At 45.9% G+C, this 16,138-nt stretch overlaps 1 protein-coding gene across 2 annotated transcripts in view; it reads left to right on the plus strand.

The window, feature by feature from the left end:
• Positions 1 to 14,089, plus strand: part of Cdc42se2 (CDC42 small effector 2) — a 67,906-nt gene extending 53,817 nt beyond the window's left edge. For both annotated transcript variants that reach the window (XM_038326365.1, XM_038326366.1), the window contains exons 4-6: positions 7,255 to 7,356; positions 11,376 to 11,491; positions 11,920 to 14,089. In XM_038326365.1, the coding sequence (XP_038182293.1) occupies positions 7,255 to 7,356; positions 11,376 to 11,474 (201 nt within the window). In that variant the 3' untranslated portion in view covers positions 11,475 to 11,491; positions 11,920 to 14,089. The remainder of the gene's footprint in view (positions 1 to 7,254; positions 7,357 to 11,375; positions 11,492 to 11,919) is intronic.
• Positions 14,090 to 16,138: the final 2,049 nt, after the last annotated feature.

The raw sequence follows: 16,138 nt of genomic DNA on the forward strand, positions 1-16,138 counted from the left end.
AGTATTCTGAATACAAGCTGTTGACAGCATGTGTGTACACACTTGTGAGAGCCAGAAACCGATGACAAATGCCTTCCTGTGTCCTGTACTGTCTGCCTCACCAAACTTAAGTCCCTGATTTGGGAGTCCTTTGCCCCTTAGTATGAGGCCTGTCATAGTGTATTGTAGGCATGCTCCATAAGTGACTTTGTTAGCAGCAGGTACTAAAATATTTGGAAATACTCATCTATATCCACACATCATGCGTGAGTCACAGAGTCTGTTCATTCTGCTTTTCATGAGCTCAATATCATGCAGATGTCATGGTCTCTTTTTTCTACTTAATGTTGTCCTGGTGTCTGGGAGGGCAGATCTGTCCTTTTATTCTTATTTTATGTTTTGGCTAGTCTTAGTGGAATTTTCTGTGCAAGTTTCAAAGTTTGTCAGGGTTTCTAAAAGACTTACTGAGATTTCAGTTAGATTTGCATTGTTTATAGATTGACAAAACTGGATGTGTCTTCATGTGAAAGCTTGTTTATTTAGAGGCAGGGTCTCATCTAAACCAAGCTAATCTTAATGTGATTTTGGTTTCTGGTCTTCTGGATTCACCTCCCTCCCCAAGTGTTGGGTTACAGTTGTGCACCACCAACCTGGTTGTATGTGGTGCTGGGGACCCAGCTGGGGCCTTGTGCATCTAGGCAAGCACTTGACCAGCTGAGCAATTTTCTCAGCTTTTCGGCTCCAGTGCATGTGTGTGTGTGTCTCTCCGTCCTTATGCACAGATAGGCATATGTGAGTGTATGCTTGTGTGCCAGAGATTGACACTAAGTGTCTTCTTTAGTTTTCCATTGTTCTGTTTTTTTTTCCTTTGATACAGGGTCTCACTGAATGAATGTTATGGTCTTGTATTGAATTTTAGTCTTGTGCTGTCAAATTTCAATATGCATTATACTGACTCATTTGACTATTAGGGTATGAGTTTCATAACAAATTAGAAATTTCTTGAAATAAAATCCCCCAATTCAATTCTTCCATACTTTTGTTTGTAACATATGCAGCAGAAAGCCAGTGTCTTTGTCACCATCTATTGCTGTGAAGAGACAATGTGACAAAGGCCACCTTTTATAAAGGAGAGCATTTAATTGGAGGCTTGCTTACAGAGTTGGTCATATGATGGTTCATTGCCATCATGGCAGCATGCATGGCCCTGGAGCAGTATCTGAGAGCAGCATCCTGCCCCTGGGGGGGGGGGGGGAGAGGGAGGAGAGAGAGAAGGGAGAGAGAAGGAGAGAACTAGGTCTAGCATGGGCTTTTGAAATCTCCGTGTCTCAAAGCCATGACCCTCTGCTTCCCCACATAGCTTACTCCAACAAGGCCTCTCCTAGTCCTTCTCTAATCGCCACCACTCTAGGTATTCGATATTGGGGCCATTTTTATTCAAACTACCATAGTCAGTCATTCTAGCATTTTTGAAAGGCATGTGTCTGTGAGCGGAGTCTATCTTGCAAAGCTGTGCTGTGCATCTTTCATTGGTAGATTTTGTTTCAAGTGTGGTTAAGTATTAATATAATGCAACACTTTTTGTTTTAAATAACTTTTGTAGAAATCAGTGCACTTAATAGCCTCATGGAAACCTGTATACTAAATATTAGTAGGACTTAAATCTTTAAAACTAATGAAAAATAAAAATAGTTTTTGTATTTTCCTCCTCTATTTCACCAGAAAATTTTTAGTGCCCTTGAGGTAGGTGTAGTCCATGCTGTACACTTGAGTGCACAATTCAGAGACAGAGTCACCTTTGGGGAGGTGTGGGACAAGTCGGGGCTTATATGTATCTTAGACTGTTCTGGAACCTGGATTCTTCCTGCTTCATCCCCCAAGCACTGGTATTACAGGTATGTGCGGCCACACCATGGCTGTACTATCTGCTGGCACAAACAATTACCACGAAAAGAAAAGTCAGAAAACCCCTTTTGGTGAATGAGAAGAAAAACAACTGTTGTTTTCAAATAATTAAGAAGAAAAGTTGGCAAATAAGTGCCAGCTTTATTTCCCTGTGCTTGTCCCGGTTGCCTGACGTCATACCGTGGTCCTCTATCTGCAGGCCACGTGAAGAGCTCATGCTAACTGGCAGCTTTCATGAGTAAAACATTGCTCAAAAGACCTTATTGTTTATAAATCATCTGACCACATCTGGGAGATTGTTGTGTTTAGGAAAAAACAGTCCGCAGTTACAAGTTCTGTTGTGCAAGGGCATGAAAATCTTTGCCTTTCTTGGTCGTGAATTTGTAAATGGCCAAAGTGAAGTTGCTTCTCCAACACCAGTAGTATGGAATTATTATTTTTTAATTCTTGGATTTTGTGAACCTGCAAGAATGGAGAACCAGGCCTTTGAGGTTACTGTGGTTGGGTTCTGACTCTCATGTGACTTTGATACATAAGCAAAAAACTTCCATTTCATTCCTTTTAAATCAGTAACAGGGCCAGGTGGTGGCGCGTGCCTTTATTCCCAGCACTCAGAGACAGAGGCAAGTGCATCTCTGAGTTTGAGGCCAACCTGGTCTACAAGGCGAGTTCCAGGACAGCCAAGGCTACCCAGAGGAATTCTGTTTTGAAAAAAGAAAAGAAAAGAGTAACAGGCTGATAAAGTTTAGGATGAAATACTTATGACACACATTTTCTGTAACTGAAGATTGTTAGAGTTTTTACTTATCCAAAATTAATAATACATCGATTTTATTAAGAGTACTGGCTATTCTTTCAGAGGATCTGAGTTCAGTTCCTACCACCCAAGTTGGGCAGCTCACGAGGGGATGACCTGCAACCCAGTTCCACATGATTTCACATCCTCTTCTGTCCTCTGGGTACTTGTTTACACATTTTATAAATACATGTATACACAAACATACATCATTAAAAATATTTTTAATGAATCTTTCCATCTGTAATATTAACACATAGTGAGAACATTCTCCTGCTCCCAAAGGTAGGAGTAGGGAGAGGCCCCACAGGCTCAAGGCCAGCCTGGTTTGCTCAGTTATTAATTAGTCACTGAAGAAAATATACACAACAAATCCCAGCTGAGGGCCTAGCTCTCTTCACAGGAAAGAGGACAGATTGGATGTTTCTGTTAAGAGAGGAGCAACTTCATCATGCTTACCTTTTAAAAGGAAAATCTGGCAGTGTGGGGAGAGATTTTCTTTGCTATAAGGATCTAGAGACATGAGGCAGGGTGGAGCTGCCGGCAACCAGGGCTGAGTATAAATCTCCTAACTACAAAGTCAGGTGTACTGAGGAGGCTGAGGCAGGAGGATTGCAAATTCCAGGGCAGCCAGGGCTACACAGAAGGACCCCTCTCCCTGTCAACCACCAACCACACAGTATTTTTCAGGCATAAAGTGAACTTTTTCCCCCCTAAGGAACAGCACACTTTTCAAAGTGCAGAGTTTTAAAAATTCAAGACAAACACAGATGGAGTGTCAGCAGCCAGGGGAATTCCAGAGCTGGGCCTCAGCAAAGCAAAACAGGAAGCTTGAGAGGGCGCTCTCAGCCCCGCTGTGTAGGCTTTGAGTAGAGTCACTGTGCTTCCTGGAACACGTCACTCTTACAGAACACTTCGTTAGCTGCCAGCCATCCAAGTAATCCCTGCCGTTCTCAAAATGCTTTTCATTCTGCATGAGGTCAGAGGAACAAACGTGAACAGTTGTGCCTAGAGTAGAGGTGATCAGGCAAAAGCCTTTTCTTGGACTTTCTGCAGCATTACATCATAGCACGTCAGTAATGGAGTAAACACAGGTCTTGTCACCTGTGAGCTTTGCCATCGTGGGCTCTGTACAGCTGTAAAAACGCATTTCTTCATACACTCTGTGGAACTTTAACAGTTTATTTCTGGGACAGTGGGGAAAGTCAGCTGAGATATGGTAGTAAGGAGTTCAGATTTATTTTGGTTTGTTGCAGTATAAGCTATCTCAGAATCCTGTGATTAAGAGGAGTGACTATTAGTATATACTGTGACAGTCGCCGCTCCCAAGATTACTGCACGGAGCCAAGGGAAGCTCACACTGTAGGAATCCTTTCTGTGAGCCACAGGGAAACATCCAGAGACATGTGCTGACCGTGGATCAGTGACTGCATGGAGAAGGAACAGAGGATGGCTGCGCTCACTTGTGTTGACTGGTGTGGGCTCCTGTGCTTGCTCCATGACCCTCCTTCTCCATTGCCTCCTGGGCCCTCACATCCTAGGACTCTCCGTGGACAGCCATGTGCCTTTGTGAAGAGTGTGCTGGTGGCTTCCCACCTCGCTTTGAGAGTGGCCCTGTGGAGTGTACACATCCTGCCTTAGGACTCGTATGTGCTGGAGGGCACCGAGCTCCCCCGCCGTGCCTTAGTCACCCAGCAGCTGGAGCGAGTCACTCGGTGGGGGTGGGGGCCATGTGTGGTCCCTTCCAAGCACGCGAGTGTTTGGTGGGCATAGAGAAGGTCTTGAGGGCAGGGTGCTAGAACCTAGGGGTGCCTGGAAGGTGTGACTCCAGAGCGCCAGATCTCTGTCTAGCGGCTGCGCTCACAGCAGAGGCAGTTGCTCCTAGAAGTGTGTTTCCTGTGAAAGCTCGGGAGAGGCCCCGTTCCTACAGGCCGCTGCACCAAGACACGGCTGCTGCCCTCTTCTCCTCGTGACGGTGCTTGCCAAGAACCTAGACGCCCCCCCCCCCCATCTCTGCCCTCGCTGGTAATGGGTTCACTTAAGATGCTGGGAAACTGATCGGGATTTGAAGTATGTCTATGTGGGTGAACTGGAAAGAACAGCTTCTGAAGGCAAATTTAATGAAAATTTAATAGTTAATAGCAAAAAGAAAAGGGGAACGAGGCCATTCCATATCCTCTTTTGCTTTGGTTCGAAGGCTCATTTTCAGAGCCATGCTCTATTGCCCCAAACAGGAACAGTGGGAGGGAAGTAGGGTGAGCGTGGTGGTACAGACAGACAAACTGGAATTGGGTGAGCCAAGTATAGACACAGGGTCTGGCCCCTCTCTTGGCTTTCTGTTACCTTTTAAATCTAAATCTCAAGTAAGGACACTTCTACTACAGGCCTGGAGGTTAAATTTAGAGAAATAAAGCACAAATGACCTGGGTGTGGTGACACACACTTTTAATCCCAGCATTTGGGAGGCACAGGTGGGAGGATCTCAGAGTTTGGGGCCCTGTGTACATAAGGAGTTCCAGGACCACCAATGGTCATTAAAAAAAAGACATGAAGCTAAGAGTGAGGGGGCCTTGGGGGGAGGGTTCAGTGTGGTGGGGGTCTAAGAGGGTGATGGGCCTGCGTGCAATCAAAATACACTACATACACATAGAAAGTCCTCAGAGTAAGTTTTAAAAACATGGAAGACAGCGTCACGTGGGCTACATGTAGTGCATGTGTGTGTTGTAGTGTTCTAGTTGCTTGCACCCTGCTGCAGAGCTAAGTCAGAGCTGGCTGGCTTGTGAGCTTGAAGCGCTCACACTCCAGCCTTCAACTTTGGAAGGGAGCGAGTTATTTTCCTTTAAACTGTTATGAAGAGACAGTGTAAAATAGTGGATGAAAACAAACTCTGAGATCTGCCTCCGCCCCACACACACAGAGCGAGCAAGTGAGCGTGCATCCTCTAGGAACAGCAAGAAAGTTCAGAATCCCTGTTGTTGAATAGTTACTGGGAATAAAGCCTGTCCAATGCAGAGAAGGCACATGCCATCACTCAACTCTGGGGAATCAGACATTTCCAAAGAAAAGTATCCTGCTGCTTTTAGGCTTATTCTGCAACGATAAAAATCAAGATTGTGAGGCAGTTCTGCCATGTACATGTGAATTCTCCACTCTGTGTGTTTATAGCAAGTCATGTTTAGACAGAATCTGCCGTGTCAGACTTTAGGACTCACTGAAATGGCAGCAACATCGCAGTTTTGTGGACTGGAGTGTCGTTCTGAGGTTCCACTCCCTACAGTTCAGTTTGCTGCCAGTTTTGGAGTGGTGTGCTCTCACAAGGGAAGTGTGTGAGCAGGTTGCTGTGAGGACAGTGACCCCGCTACAGTGTTAGCCGCTCTTAGTGTCCTATCCGTGGGATCTGTGCAAACCTCAGATGAGCAGCAGGGAAGGGGCAGTCGTGATGCAGGGAGCGGGTGTCAGCTTGGCTGCTCCCTGGGAAACTGTCCGGCACTCCAGCCAAGAGTGGTGACACCTGTGATCTCAGCACTAGCACAGTGACTTCTAGACAAGCTTCACTGTGTAGATGAGACCCCGTCACAGAACTGAACTGGAGCTGTCAGATATTAAGTGGCAGGCCCCAGCCTTGTTGAGTTTGGACATGGCATCAGTCACCGTGCTGCAAATGGACCAAAACTAATGCTGACCCTCACCCGCAGGCCGGCTGAATGACAGATTTATCCCGGTGTGGAAGGGTTAGGGTATCCAAGTAATGACACCAGAGTGTAACCAACTTGTTATAGAGCTGGGAAGTTGTGTTTCAAGTCAAGAGCACTGTGGTCAAATCACACATGGTCTTGGTTAATGGGGAGGGTAATTTTACATTTGTCATATAAGTTATTTCTGACATAAACATACATATTAGTGGTGTTATATGATGTATGGTGTGTCAGACAGATAAAATATTTCCTCAAACATCTGTTATTTCAACTAGTCATGGCAGTGAATGCCTTTAATCTCAGAATCTGAGAGAGAGGCAGGATGGTCAGGAGCTGAAGGCCCATCTGGGCCACAAGAGACCCTGTCTTTAAAAGAAAAACCAAAAATATTTTTTTTAGTTTTGTTTTTGAAAAGATCTCATAACGTAGCCCAGGCTGGCCTCAAACCAAAGATCCTTTTGCCCCAGCCTTCTCAGTGTTGGGGTTGCAGGCACATGTTACCATATTATTATAATATTAATATATGTGTATATTAATAATTATCTTATCGTTATATTACTAACACACATATATTAATAATATAATATTAATAATTAAGCTTATTGCCTACTCCATGCTAACGTTTCCAGATGCTCCTTCAGATAAAGCTGTACTTGTATGGCTGCATACATTGCAGCATCACTGGGAGTCAAAGGGCAGCCTTTGGGATTTGGTTCTCTCCACCACGAATTCCATGCACAGGTTTTGTGACGTGCATGGCAAGCTTGGTCAAGCCATCTTGACTACTCATCCTTAAGAGAGAAATTAGTATGAGGACTGGATTTTCAGACTGTTGTAGAAGAAGGCCATTTTCTCAATATGTTATTTCTCATATTTTAGAAAAGGCGACGACGGATTGACCGAAGTATGATTGGAGAGCCAACCAACTTTGTGCACACAGCTCATGTAGGATCCGGAGACCTGTTTAGTGGGATGAACTCAGTAAGTATGTTGGTGGGACATGGCCCAGTGGGACTATCTTGACAGACTCATACCTTTGAAATGATTTTTTTATACTTTTAATAACATCATGTCAAGTGAGTTTGGAACTAGATTATGCCATTCATTGAAAACAAAATTGCCTGCACAGACCTTTGCTGCCGTCACTCCCTAAGCAATAGCATCTGGTTATCTAGCAGTTGTTTGTATGCTACTAAATAGAATACAGATGACTTAATATTCATGGGAAATGTGGTAGCTGATATGCAAAAGTCAGGCTACATCATGCAGGAACAGCCACACTCAGTGTGAACATAGATCTTAGATTTAGAATGGGTTAATGATTTGTTCTTAGTGCACCGTGGGACTCCCAGGTGAGCTTTGAAATTATTATTTAAGCCAAGCACAGTGTTTAATCCCAGTGCTCAGAAGGAAAATCTCTGAGTTCGAGGTCAGTCTGGTCTACATAGTGAATTCCAGGACAGCCAGGACTGCATAGAGACTCTGTCTCTAAAAACCAAATAAGTAAATAAATATTTACCCTCTTGTTGTGAACTGCTTTTTACATACTCTTTTAAAGATTTAGTTATTGTGTATGTGTTTGTATGCATGCGTCACCCATGACCAGAGGCCAGGAGGGGGAGTGTGATCCCCTGGAGCTGGAGTTACAGGAAGCCACCTGACATGGTTGGGTCCTCAGAGCAGAGCTCGGGTTAAGAACTACATCACCCTTAACCACTTAGCCATCTCTCCAGCCCCACATTTTTTTTAAACTATAAACTGATTGGCCCATTAGCTCAGGCTTCTTATTAACTCTTATAACTTAGCCCATTATTCTTGTCTATGTTAGCCACGTGGCTTGGTACCTTTTTCGGCGAGACAGTCACATCTTGTTTGCTCTGTTCCAGCCCCACATTTACTCCATAAGATGTCAGTTTTCCCTGAAGGATGATGTTAGAATGCTGGAGGTGTTGGCTTCTGGGGTGGAGGTCTTTCCTGCTAAGCAGATAGTTGGGATTTGCACACATCTCTTCAGGGCAGCAGACATTTGCCATGTTGGGCCCTTGGTTATAAAGTACCTGAAATGATGAAGGAGAGCTGCTGTATACATAGAGAGATTTAGTGCATGCCCGAGTAGATCAGTTCTCTCATCTGGACTCTTCTGTGGTGTTCATCTAAGGGTACCCAGGCGGACCCTGCTGTTACTGAACTGGCAGTGTTGTAGAAGCAGAATTAGATGTTGTCTTACTTAGGGTTTCTGTTGCTGCGAAGAGACACCATAACCATGAAAACTCTTATAAAGGAAAGCATTTAATTGTGGCTCAGCTTACAGTTCAGAGGTTCAGTCCATTATCCTCATGGTAGGCAGCATGCAGGCAGACGTGGTACTGGAGAGGGAGCTGAGAGTTTTACTTCTGGACCAGGAAGGGAAACTGAGACAACACTGGCCAGGCTTGAGCATCCGAGACCTCAAAGCCCACTCCCAGTGACACGGTTCCTAATAGTGCCAGTCCCTGTGAGCCTATGGAGGCCATTTTCTTTTGGTCTGTCACAATTGTGTTCAAACTTCCCAGCCAGGATCAACAGAACTGGGCATAGTGGGTAATGAGTGTCTGGTAAAATGCAAACCCCTTGTCCCTCAGTGACCAGAAAACAAGGGAGCTGTTTGTCGCTCCCATTTTCAGTCTGTGGAAGGCCTTGTTTTGCTGACTGCCTTGTTGAGTGTCACAGTGTCCAGAGAGGGACAGCTGCCCGTGTGCTGGATAGCAGGGAGGAGAGAGCACAGGGCTGCGATCCTCTCTGGGTGGTGTGCGTATTTATCAGATGCTCATTATTATCTTTCTCACCAATACGTATCCTTGGCTGTGGTGTTTGGTAATCCTTGTTTTTCTTTAAAATCCATCTCAGCACCCTGCTGCTGCTGCGTCCTTAGGTCTGCTGCTTGCTCCAGCTCAGGTGGAGCCTCTTGTGCTGACAGTGTCAGGTGGCGGCAGGGTCCGCCCTGCAAGCCACTGGAGTCTTCTCTGGGACTGATGTTCTTTCTGGAGAGCCAGTATGTCCCTTTTTTGGTAGTGGTTTCATTGAATGAGCCTGCTGTTCCCCTGCAGAATGCTGAACTCTTACCGACAGTTCCCACTTGATAAACCTGCCGGAGAGAGACTGTTTTCTTGTATGAGCAGTGAAATAAGACAGAACCGTGAGTCGATGTTATTTCCCCAGAGACATCCCCACCCCATCCGTGTTCTGAGGCTGGAGCAGGCTCGTGTGTGCAGGTGCCTCCCTGGCCCGCACTGCATTACTGATGGACCCACTGAACACACGGCTCTTGCCAAGCCTGCTTTGTTGACTTACTTAAATAAACATATATAAATATACGCGTATATTATATATACAAAAGTTAATTTTATGTATATATGAAATATGTTTTAATTTTCTGTGCATTGTTGTTTTGCCTGCATGTATGTCTATATGAGTGTGTTGGATCCCTGGAATGAAAGTTACAAACAGGCATGAACAGCCATGCGGGTGCTAGAATTGAATCTGGGTCCTCTGGAAGAGCAGCCAGTGCTCTTAACCCCTGAGCCATCCGTCCAGCTCTGATTTACTTACTTTTTTTTTTTATTTATTATGAATACAGTATTCTGCCTGCATGTATCCCTGCAGGCCAGAGAGGGCACCAAGTCTCACTGCAGATGGTTGTGAGCCACCATGTGGTTGCTGGGGATTGAACTCAGGACCTCTGGAAGGGCAGGCAAAGCTCTTACCACTGAGCCATCTCTCCAGCCCTGATTTACTTCCTTTTGATGTGTTGGTGCTGTGTTTACAGGTATGGACTGCCCTACCTGCAAACATACTTTTTAATTTCAACTTCTTGCTGCAAAGAGTTCTGTGAGCTTTTAGCAGTAGTTTTAAAACACAGTAGGTAACACCTGCAGTCACGTGACTGCTCTCAGCACTGATAAATTGATTATTAGGAGATCCTGACCCTTTAGTTGGACACCACAGAATTGCTTTGCTTGAGGAAACACATCTTTTTCTTAGACTTGTGTGCTTTATGAGTTTGCAAGTCTTGGTCTGGGGCATCTAGAGAGCCTGTGCGCATGTCGGCTGCAGACTAAGGGGCTGAGGGACAGTGGTGAGTACAGGTGTTCAGGGGTAGTGTGTGCAGTGCTGTTGGGGTGAGTGCTCCACGGAAGTCCGTGTCCCAGAGTAACAGAAGTGGGGCCTGTAAGGCGGAGTCCTAAAGCACCCATATGTTCTCATCTAGCGTATTTAAACCTGTTACTCCAGAAATAACTTAGGCAAGCCTCATTACTTAAACATGAAATATTGATTTAGGATACCTAGAGAAAAGGGCCTGTGCTTCCCTTATGCCCCAGTAAGTGCTCAGTAACACTCAGTAAACTCTGATTTATGAACATGGTCCAGGAATCCACAGTGCTTCCCCCAAGTCTCAGCTCTGGGAAGTAACTTTCATGGTCCCCACCATTCTGGGGGAGTCATCAGTGGGCATCACCTCCAAACTTCCTGCTTGGGTTCCTCCTTCCAGCAGGGTGAACTGCTTCCAAAATGTTTCTAATTTAGAAGAACTTGGCTGAAATGGCGGTGACGAACTAAAAGATGGCGTGTGCATTTGCTCCGTACCATGCAGTCCACGAGAATGTGACTCTGGTTTCACCACAGAGCAAAGGCTGACAGGATTAAAAAGTGAACATGCCTATAGTGTGTCTTTGATGAAGTGAAGGTGGCTAAGATGCCAATCTACTAGGGTTCTGCATCAGAATGAGGTGGCACATTTGGGAGGCTGAGGCAGTCCGACCACAAGTTCAAGGCCAGCTTGGGCTACAGGAGACCTTGCTTGGAGAAAAACCCAAGCAACAACAAATCATTCCATGCTGGCTCACCATTTGCACTCCGGTGGGAAAAGCTAAGGTGTCTGTACTTCCCTGTGTGCATGTCCTGGAGACAGCGGGGAGATCACTGGTCCTGCTGAGCCTCTCTTTTGTCCCTTTCTGTTTTAGGTCAGCTCCATTCAGAATCAGATGCAATCCAAGGGAGGCTATGGAGGCGGCATACCTGCCAGCGTGCAGATGCAGCTCGTGGACACGAAGGCGGGATAGCCCTGGTCCCATCACCCGTGAGTACCTCAGAACTGGGGCGAGCCTTAGTTAAGTCTTAGTCGGATGATCTTTGTGGCCTGGGCTCATGCTCCATTTTAGGTTTAGATGTCCGGCTTTCTCCTGTCGGAAGGCCTCGAGGAGCAGGCAGCATCTGGGGAGAGGAGGGTCCAGCCTGAGTGTCCTCTTGGCAGCAGCACTGATACTGTGCACGCCAGCCTCATGATTTTAGTATAAGCTTCTCATGAAAAATAAAAAGACTACATAAAAGGATTTACCTAAGAGGGTAAAAATAAATTTAATTTTTGGCCAGATGGCTTATGCCTTTAATCCCAGCACATGGGAGGATTTCTGTGAGTTCAAGGCCAGTCTAGGCTATAGAGAGAGACCCTGTGTATAAAAAAAACAAAAAACCCAAAAAGTAATAATCTGAATTTTTCTTTTATAGGTCAGAATTTCTGTATTTTTTCTGTCCACAGTTCTATAATATTTTTGTCTTGTGATTGGATTTCCTTTATTTTAATTATAAAAAAAAAGAAGTGTGGCGGCAACCTGTTCACCCTGTGATCTCCAGCAAGACGTTCCTGCTCCGAGGAAGGCAGCGTCAGCGACCTGTCTTGCCGCCAGCGGCCTGCATGCCTGGACTCTGACAGAGTTCTTTGGATCGTAGCTGAATTTTCAATGTTTAATCGACATGGATCGGATCTTAGCATGGTCTTTTTGTGACTGCTAGCACTGTTTTATAATTTTCCCATTTTAAACCTTTTCATTGCGCCTCCAGCCCCTCCGCCTATGGTTTCACTGGTGAGCAGAGGCCTGTCGTTACCGCCACTGTTTGTGGATATTGTGAAGGCGTGAGGCCACAAGCACAGCAGTCCCTTTCGTCTGCTGGAGACTTGAGTGCGCGTGTCCACACACTCCGTGGTGCTGCTCAGAGGGGACCCCAGGGGTCCCCAGACTGGCCTGAGCATGCTCTTTATAGATAATCACACCTGGGCTCTGGTCTCATTAGAGCAGTGATAGAAGCCTGTGTTCCAAAGGCAGTCGCGTGGCTGGAGATGTCCGGTGTATTTATTTGGTGTGTAAGGACCTGTGATTGTGAACAGATGGTTGTGTATATGAGTGTTGTGGTGAAGCCCATCCAGTTTCCCGGCATCTTTGTCCTGTTAGCTCTTCACTCTGTGTGTACTGTCTGTTTCTGTTTAAGTCTGGCCTCTGCTACCAGCTCTGACTTGCAGAGCCCCTGGCCTTCCAGTGTTCCACTTACTAGGGAGGCAATGGCAGCCTCCAATAGCAACCTGCTGCCTGGCTGATTCACTGGCAGTGAGCAGCCCTCACAGTGACTTTCTGTGGTTCGCAAGAGGCCTTTGCTCAGGTCCTGTTCTGTCCTCTTCCCAGTTAAGTGTAGGTAGCTGGGCCCTGTGGCCCATGTTCCTATCTAACTGCCTTTGAGAGCTGAGCATGCATTCGGAAGATGGGCGTAACTGAACTCAGAGTGCTTAAGGCAGTTAGGTCCTTGTCTAGAGAAACTGTGATCATTTCTACCTTCTGCCTTCGTCTGTCCCGTCCTGAGAATGCTGCCTGAGGAGCCAGGAGGCCAGTGCAGGCAAAGCTGACACATTTCTCCTGCATTTCTCCTACATTAACTTACCAGTAGGGTGGGACACTGGATGACCTGATCCTTTGATTTTCTGTTCTTACCATTGTCAGTCCCGAGCACAAGAGAACCTGTCAAGGAGAAACATTTAGTTCGCTGTTGTCTTTGACTCACCTCGTGGACACTGCACTCCTGAGTTTGTCATTTCGCTTAGCCAGGGTGAGGCTCCTGCTAGGGCACTGCTGTGTGCACACTTTCTGTAGGACAGGGATTTCTTGGCATCTTCAGCACTGACGGATGGGGACAGCACAGGGAGCCTTTGTCCCCTCCCCCATCACTCTGCTGCTCCAAGGCCAGTCATTAATAAGCCAAAGGCTTTCGGAGCCTGTGCTGGTCCTGCAGCTGCCTCAGACCTCTTCTCACCACAGTGACACTGTACACAGTGCACCAGCCAGGTGCCCTGGAAGGTTCCAGTAAAGTCAAGAAAATGTACACGGTAACTAACCTCGTACATGATGTTTTTTTATGGAGGCTTAAGGATGCTGGCAAGGATGCAGGGAGGCAACCTTCACACCTCCCTATATGGGATTGTAAACCTTGGGAACTCATTTGTTCCCTCATAGTAATGCATCTCATTTTTGAATTGGAGCTAATAGGATTTTGTACCCAGAATTTATTATATTGTTAATACTTTTCTGAAATACATGGTAACAACTTGTAAGCAAGAGAAACAGCAGGTTGCACCACGTGGATTCTGGTAGCAACAATGTGCTGGGCGCAGCTTCTCCAGTGGGTTGGGGAGTTTGTCCGTTAGCTTCCCTGTGGTGGATGTAGAGCGGCCTCCATGTGCTCAGTGACTTCTGCTCAGCACCGGAAGACAAGATGGACGTATTTTTATAATAGAAGCATACTTTTTTTGTACATTGTGTTCATTCTTGAATAAAGTGAGCTCACTGTTGGCTTGTAGATATTAAAAAGAAAGTATTGATTTTGATTCAATAAATGTTTTCTTTTAGTCCTGGTTTGGATTTTTCCTTTCTTTTAATGAAATTTTATTCACCAGAACTAATATAGAGAGAACCTTTCAGCACTACTACCTCTCCAGTGGCAGTCCACGGGCACAGACAACTCGTCATTCTTTATGGAAGCTGGATGACGAGGCTGTAAAACCCTCTAGTCTGAGGCTGTATCAGGAGAACGCTGTGTTCATGCCTCATGCCAGCTTTCAAGACTCTGCTCCAAAGAAAGTTCAAAGTCCGTAATTTAATCTTTTTAAGGTGGGTTTCACTACGCGTAGTCTTTGCTGGCCTGGAACTTACTGTGTAGATCAGGTTGGCCTGAAACTCCTACACCAAATAATCCTCCTGCCTCAGCCTCTGAGGGACAGTAAGTAAGTTGCTTACTGCCAACCAGAACATGTAAGAGGACAGACCTTACCTGGACTCGCAGAGCTCAGGTCACCAGGCTTGACACATCTCCGGCAGCAGCGTCTCCTCAGTCCCGTCAAAGCATCCTGTTGGAATGGCATCACCTTCCCTACTCCGTGTGGAAGCCTTGACTTCATGGCTTCGGGAAGGGTGACAGTGAATCTGGTGGGCAGGAACTAACAAGCTAGCTAAATGCCCTGTGATACAGGTCTACGGTGTCATTTTGATGGGAGCCCTGCAGGAGCCAAGGGCGGGTGGGTCAGGTGGGTTCAGAGCTGTCACACAGAATTCCTTAAATAAGAAAGTCAGAAGATTTTTTAAAGAAATATTTGGGCCGGGCGGTAGTGGCGCACGCCTTTAATCCCAGCACTCGGGAGGCAGAGGCAGGCGGATCTCTGTGAGTTCAAGGCCAGCCTGGTCTACAAGAGCTAGGTCCAGGACAGGCTCTAAAAAAGCTGCAGAGAAACCCTGTCTCGAAAAACCAAAAAAAAGAAAAAAAAATATTTGTTAACAAGCTTTGATAACTTGTCCTCTATGTCCTAAGACACTGAAAGAGTTCACTCCAAGGTCTTTTCAGTGGCAAGATGGCACAGCGGGTACAGCTGATGCCCTGAGTGTCAGCCCCGGGATCCAGATAGTAGACCTGAGAGTGAATTCCTGCCCTCTGACCTCCACAGAACACCAGTCTATGCCCATGCCTCCCCGACAATCTGATTTTAAAAAGCAAAACCAGGACAAACTCCAGTTCCAGCTGTCACCGAGTGACCTAAAGTGCGTGAGAATGGTTCCCAGGGCTGAGAGGCTTAGTGGAAAGAGCACTGGCTGCTCTTGTGCAGGACCTACGTTTGGTTCCAGCACCCACATGGTGGCTCACAGTTGTCTTCAGCTGCAGTTCTGGGGGAATCCAGTGCCGCCACCTGACCTCCTTGGTGCCAACACTCATTTGCATGTAGTCACATACACATACACACAAAAAGAAAGATAACAAGATTGCCTAATAATGAAATATGTATCAACAAAATTAGATAAATGTTGAGGGGGTAAATATAATACAGCTGGGAGGGTGGCACATACCTTTAATCCCAGCATCCAGGAGGCAGAGGCAGGATCTCTTGTGAGTTCAAGGTCATCCTGGTCTACATAGTCAGACCCTGTATTAGAGTCAAGAGAGAGGGAGCATTAAGAGAAAAAGGGATATGACTAGGGAATAAGTCAAAGTATCTATTTATAAATGATCAGATCTTATAATTAAAAAAGACCACATTTGAAAACAGGTCTGGTAAACAGCATACAAAGATCATAACTTCTTTATAATCAGCTAGAGTCCCAGTCAAAACAGGGGAGGTAAAAGATCTCTATAGCAAAAACCTTGAAAGAATGGGGCTGGGGAGGATGCTCAGTGGTCAAGAGCACTTACTGTACTCATGGGATCCATGTCTTCCGGCCTCTGCAGGTATCTGCTTACAGATGTGCATACACCTGATTAAAAATAAATCTTTGAAAAATTATACATAAGCCAGACATGGCAACACACATGAGAACTGGGAATCCAAGTCTGCGCTAAAAAACTGAAGCTGGGGCTGGAGAGATAGCTCAGAGGTTAAGAGCAGTGCCTGTTCTTCCAAAGGTCCTGAGTTCAATTC

This window comes from Arvicola amphibius, chromosome 4 (genome assembly GCF_903992535.2).
Source record: "Arvicola amphibius chromosome 4, mArvAmp1.2, whole genome shotgun sequence".
Taxonomy (NCBI): domain Eukaryota; kingdom Metazoa; phylum Chordata; class Mammalia; order Rodentia; family Cricetidae; genus Arvicola; species Arvicola amphibius.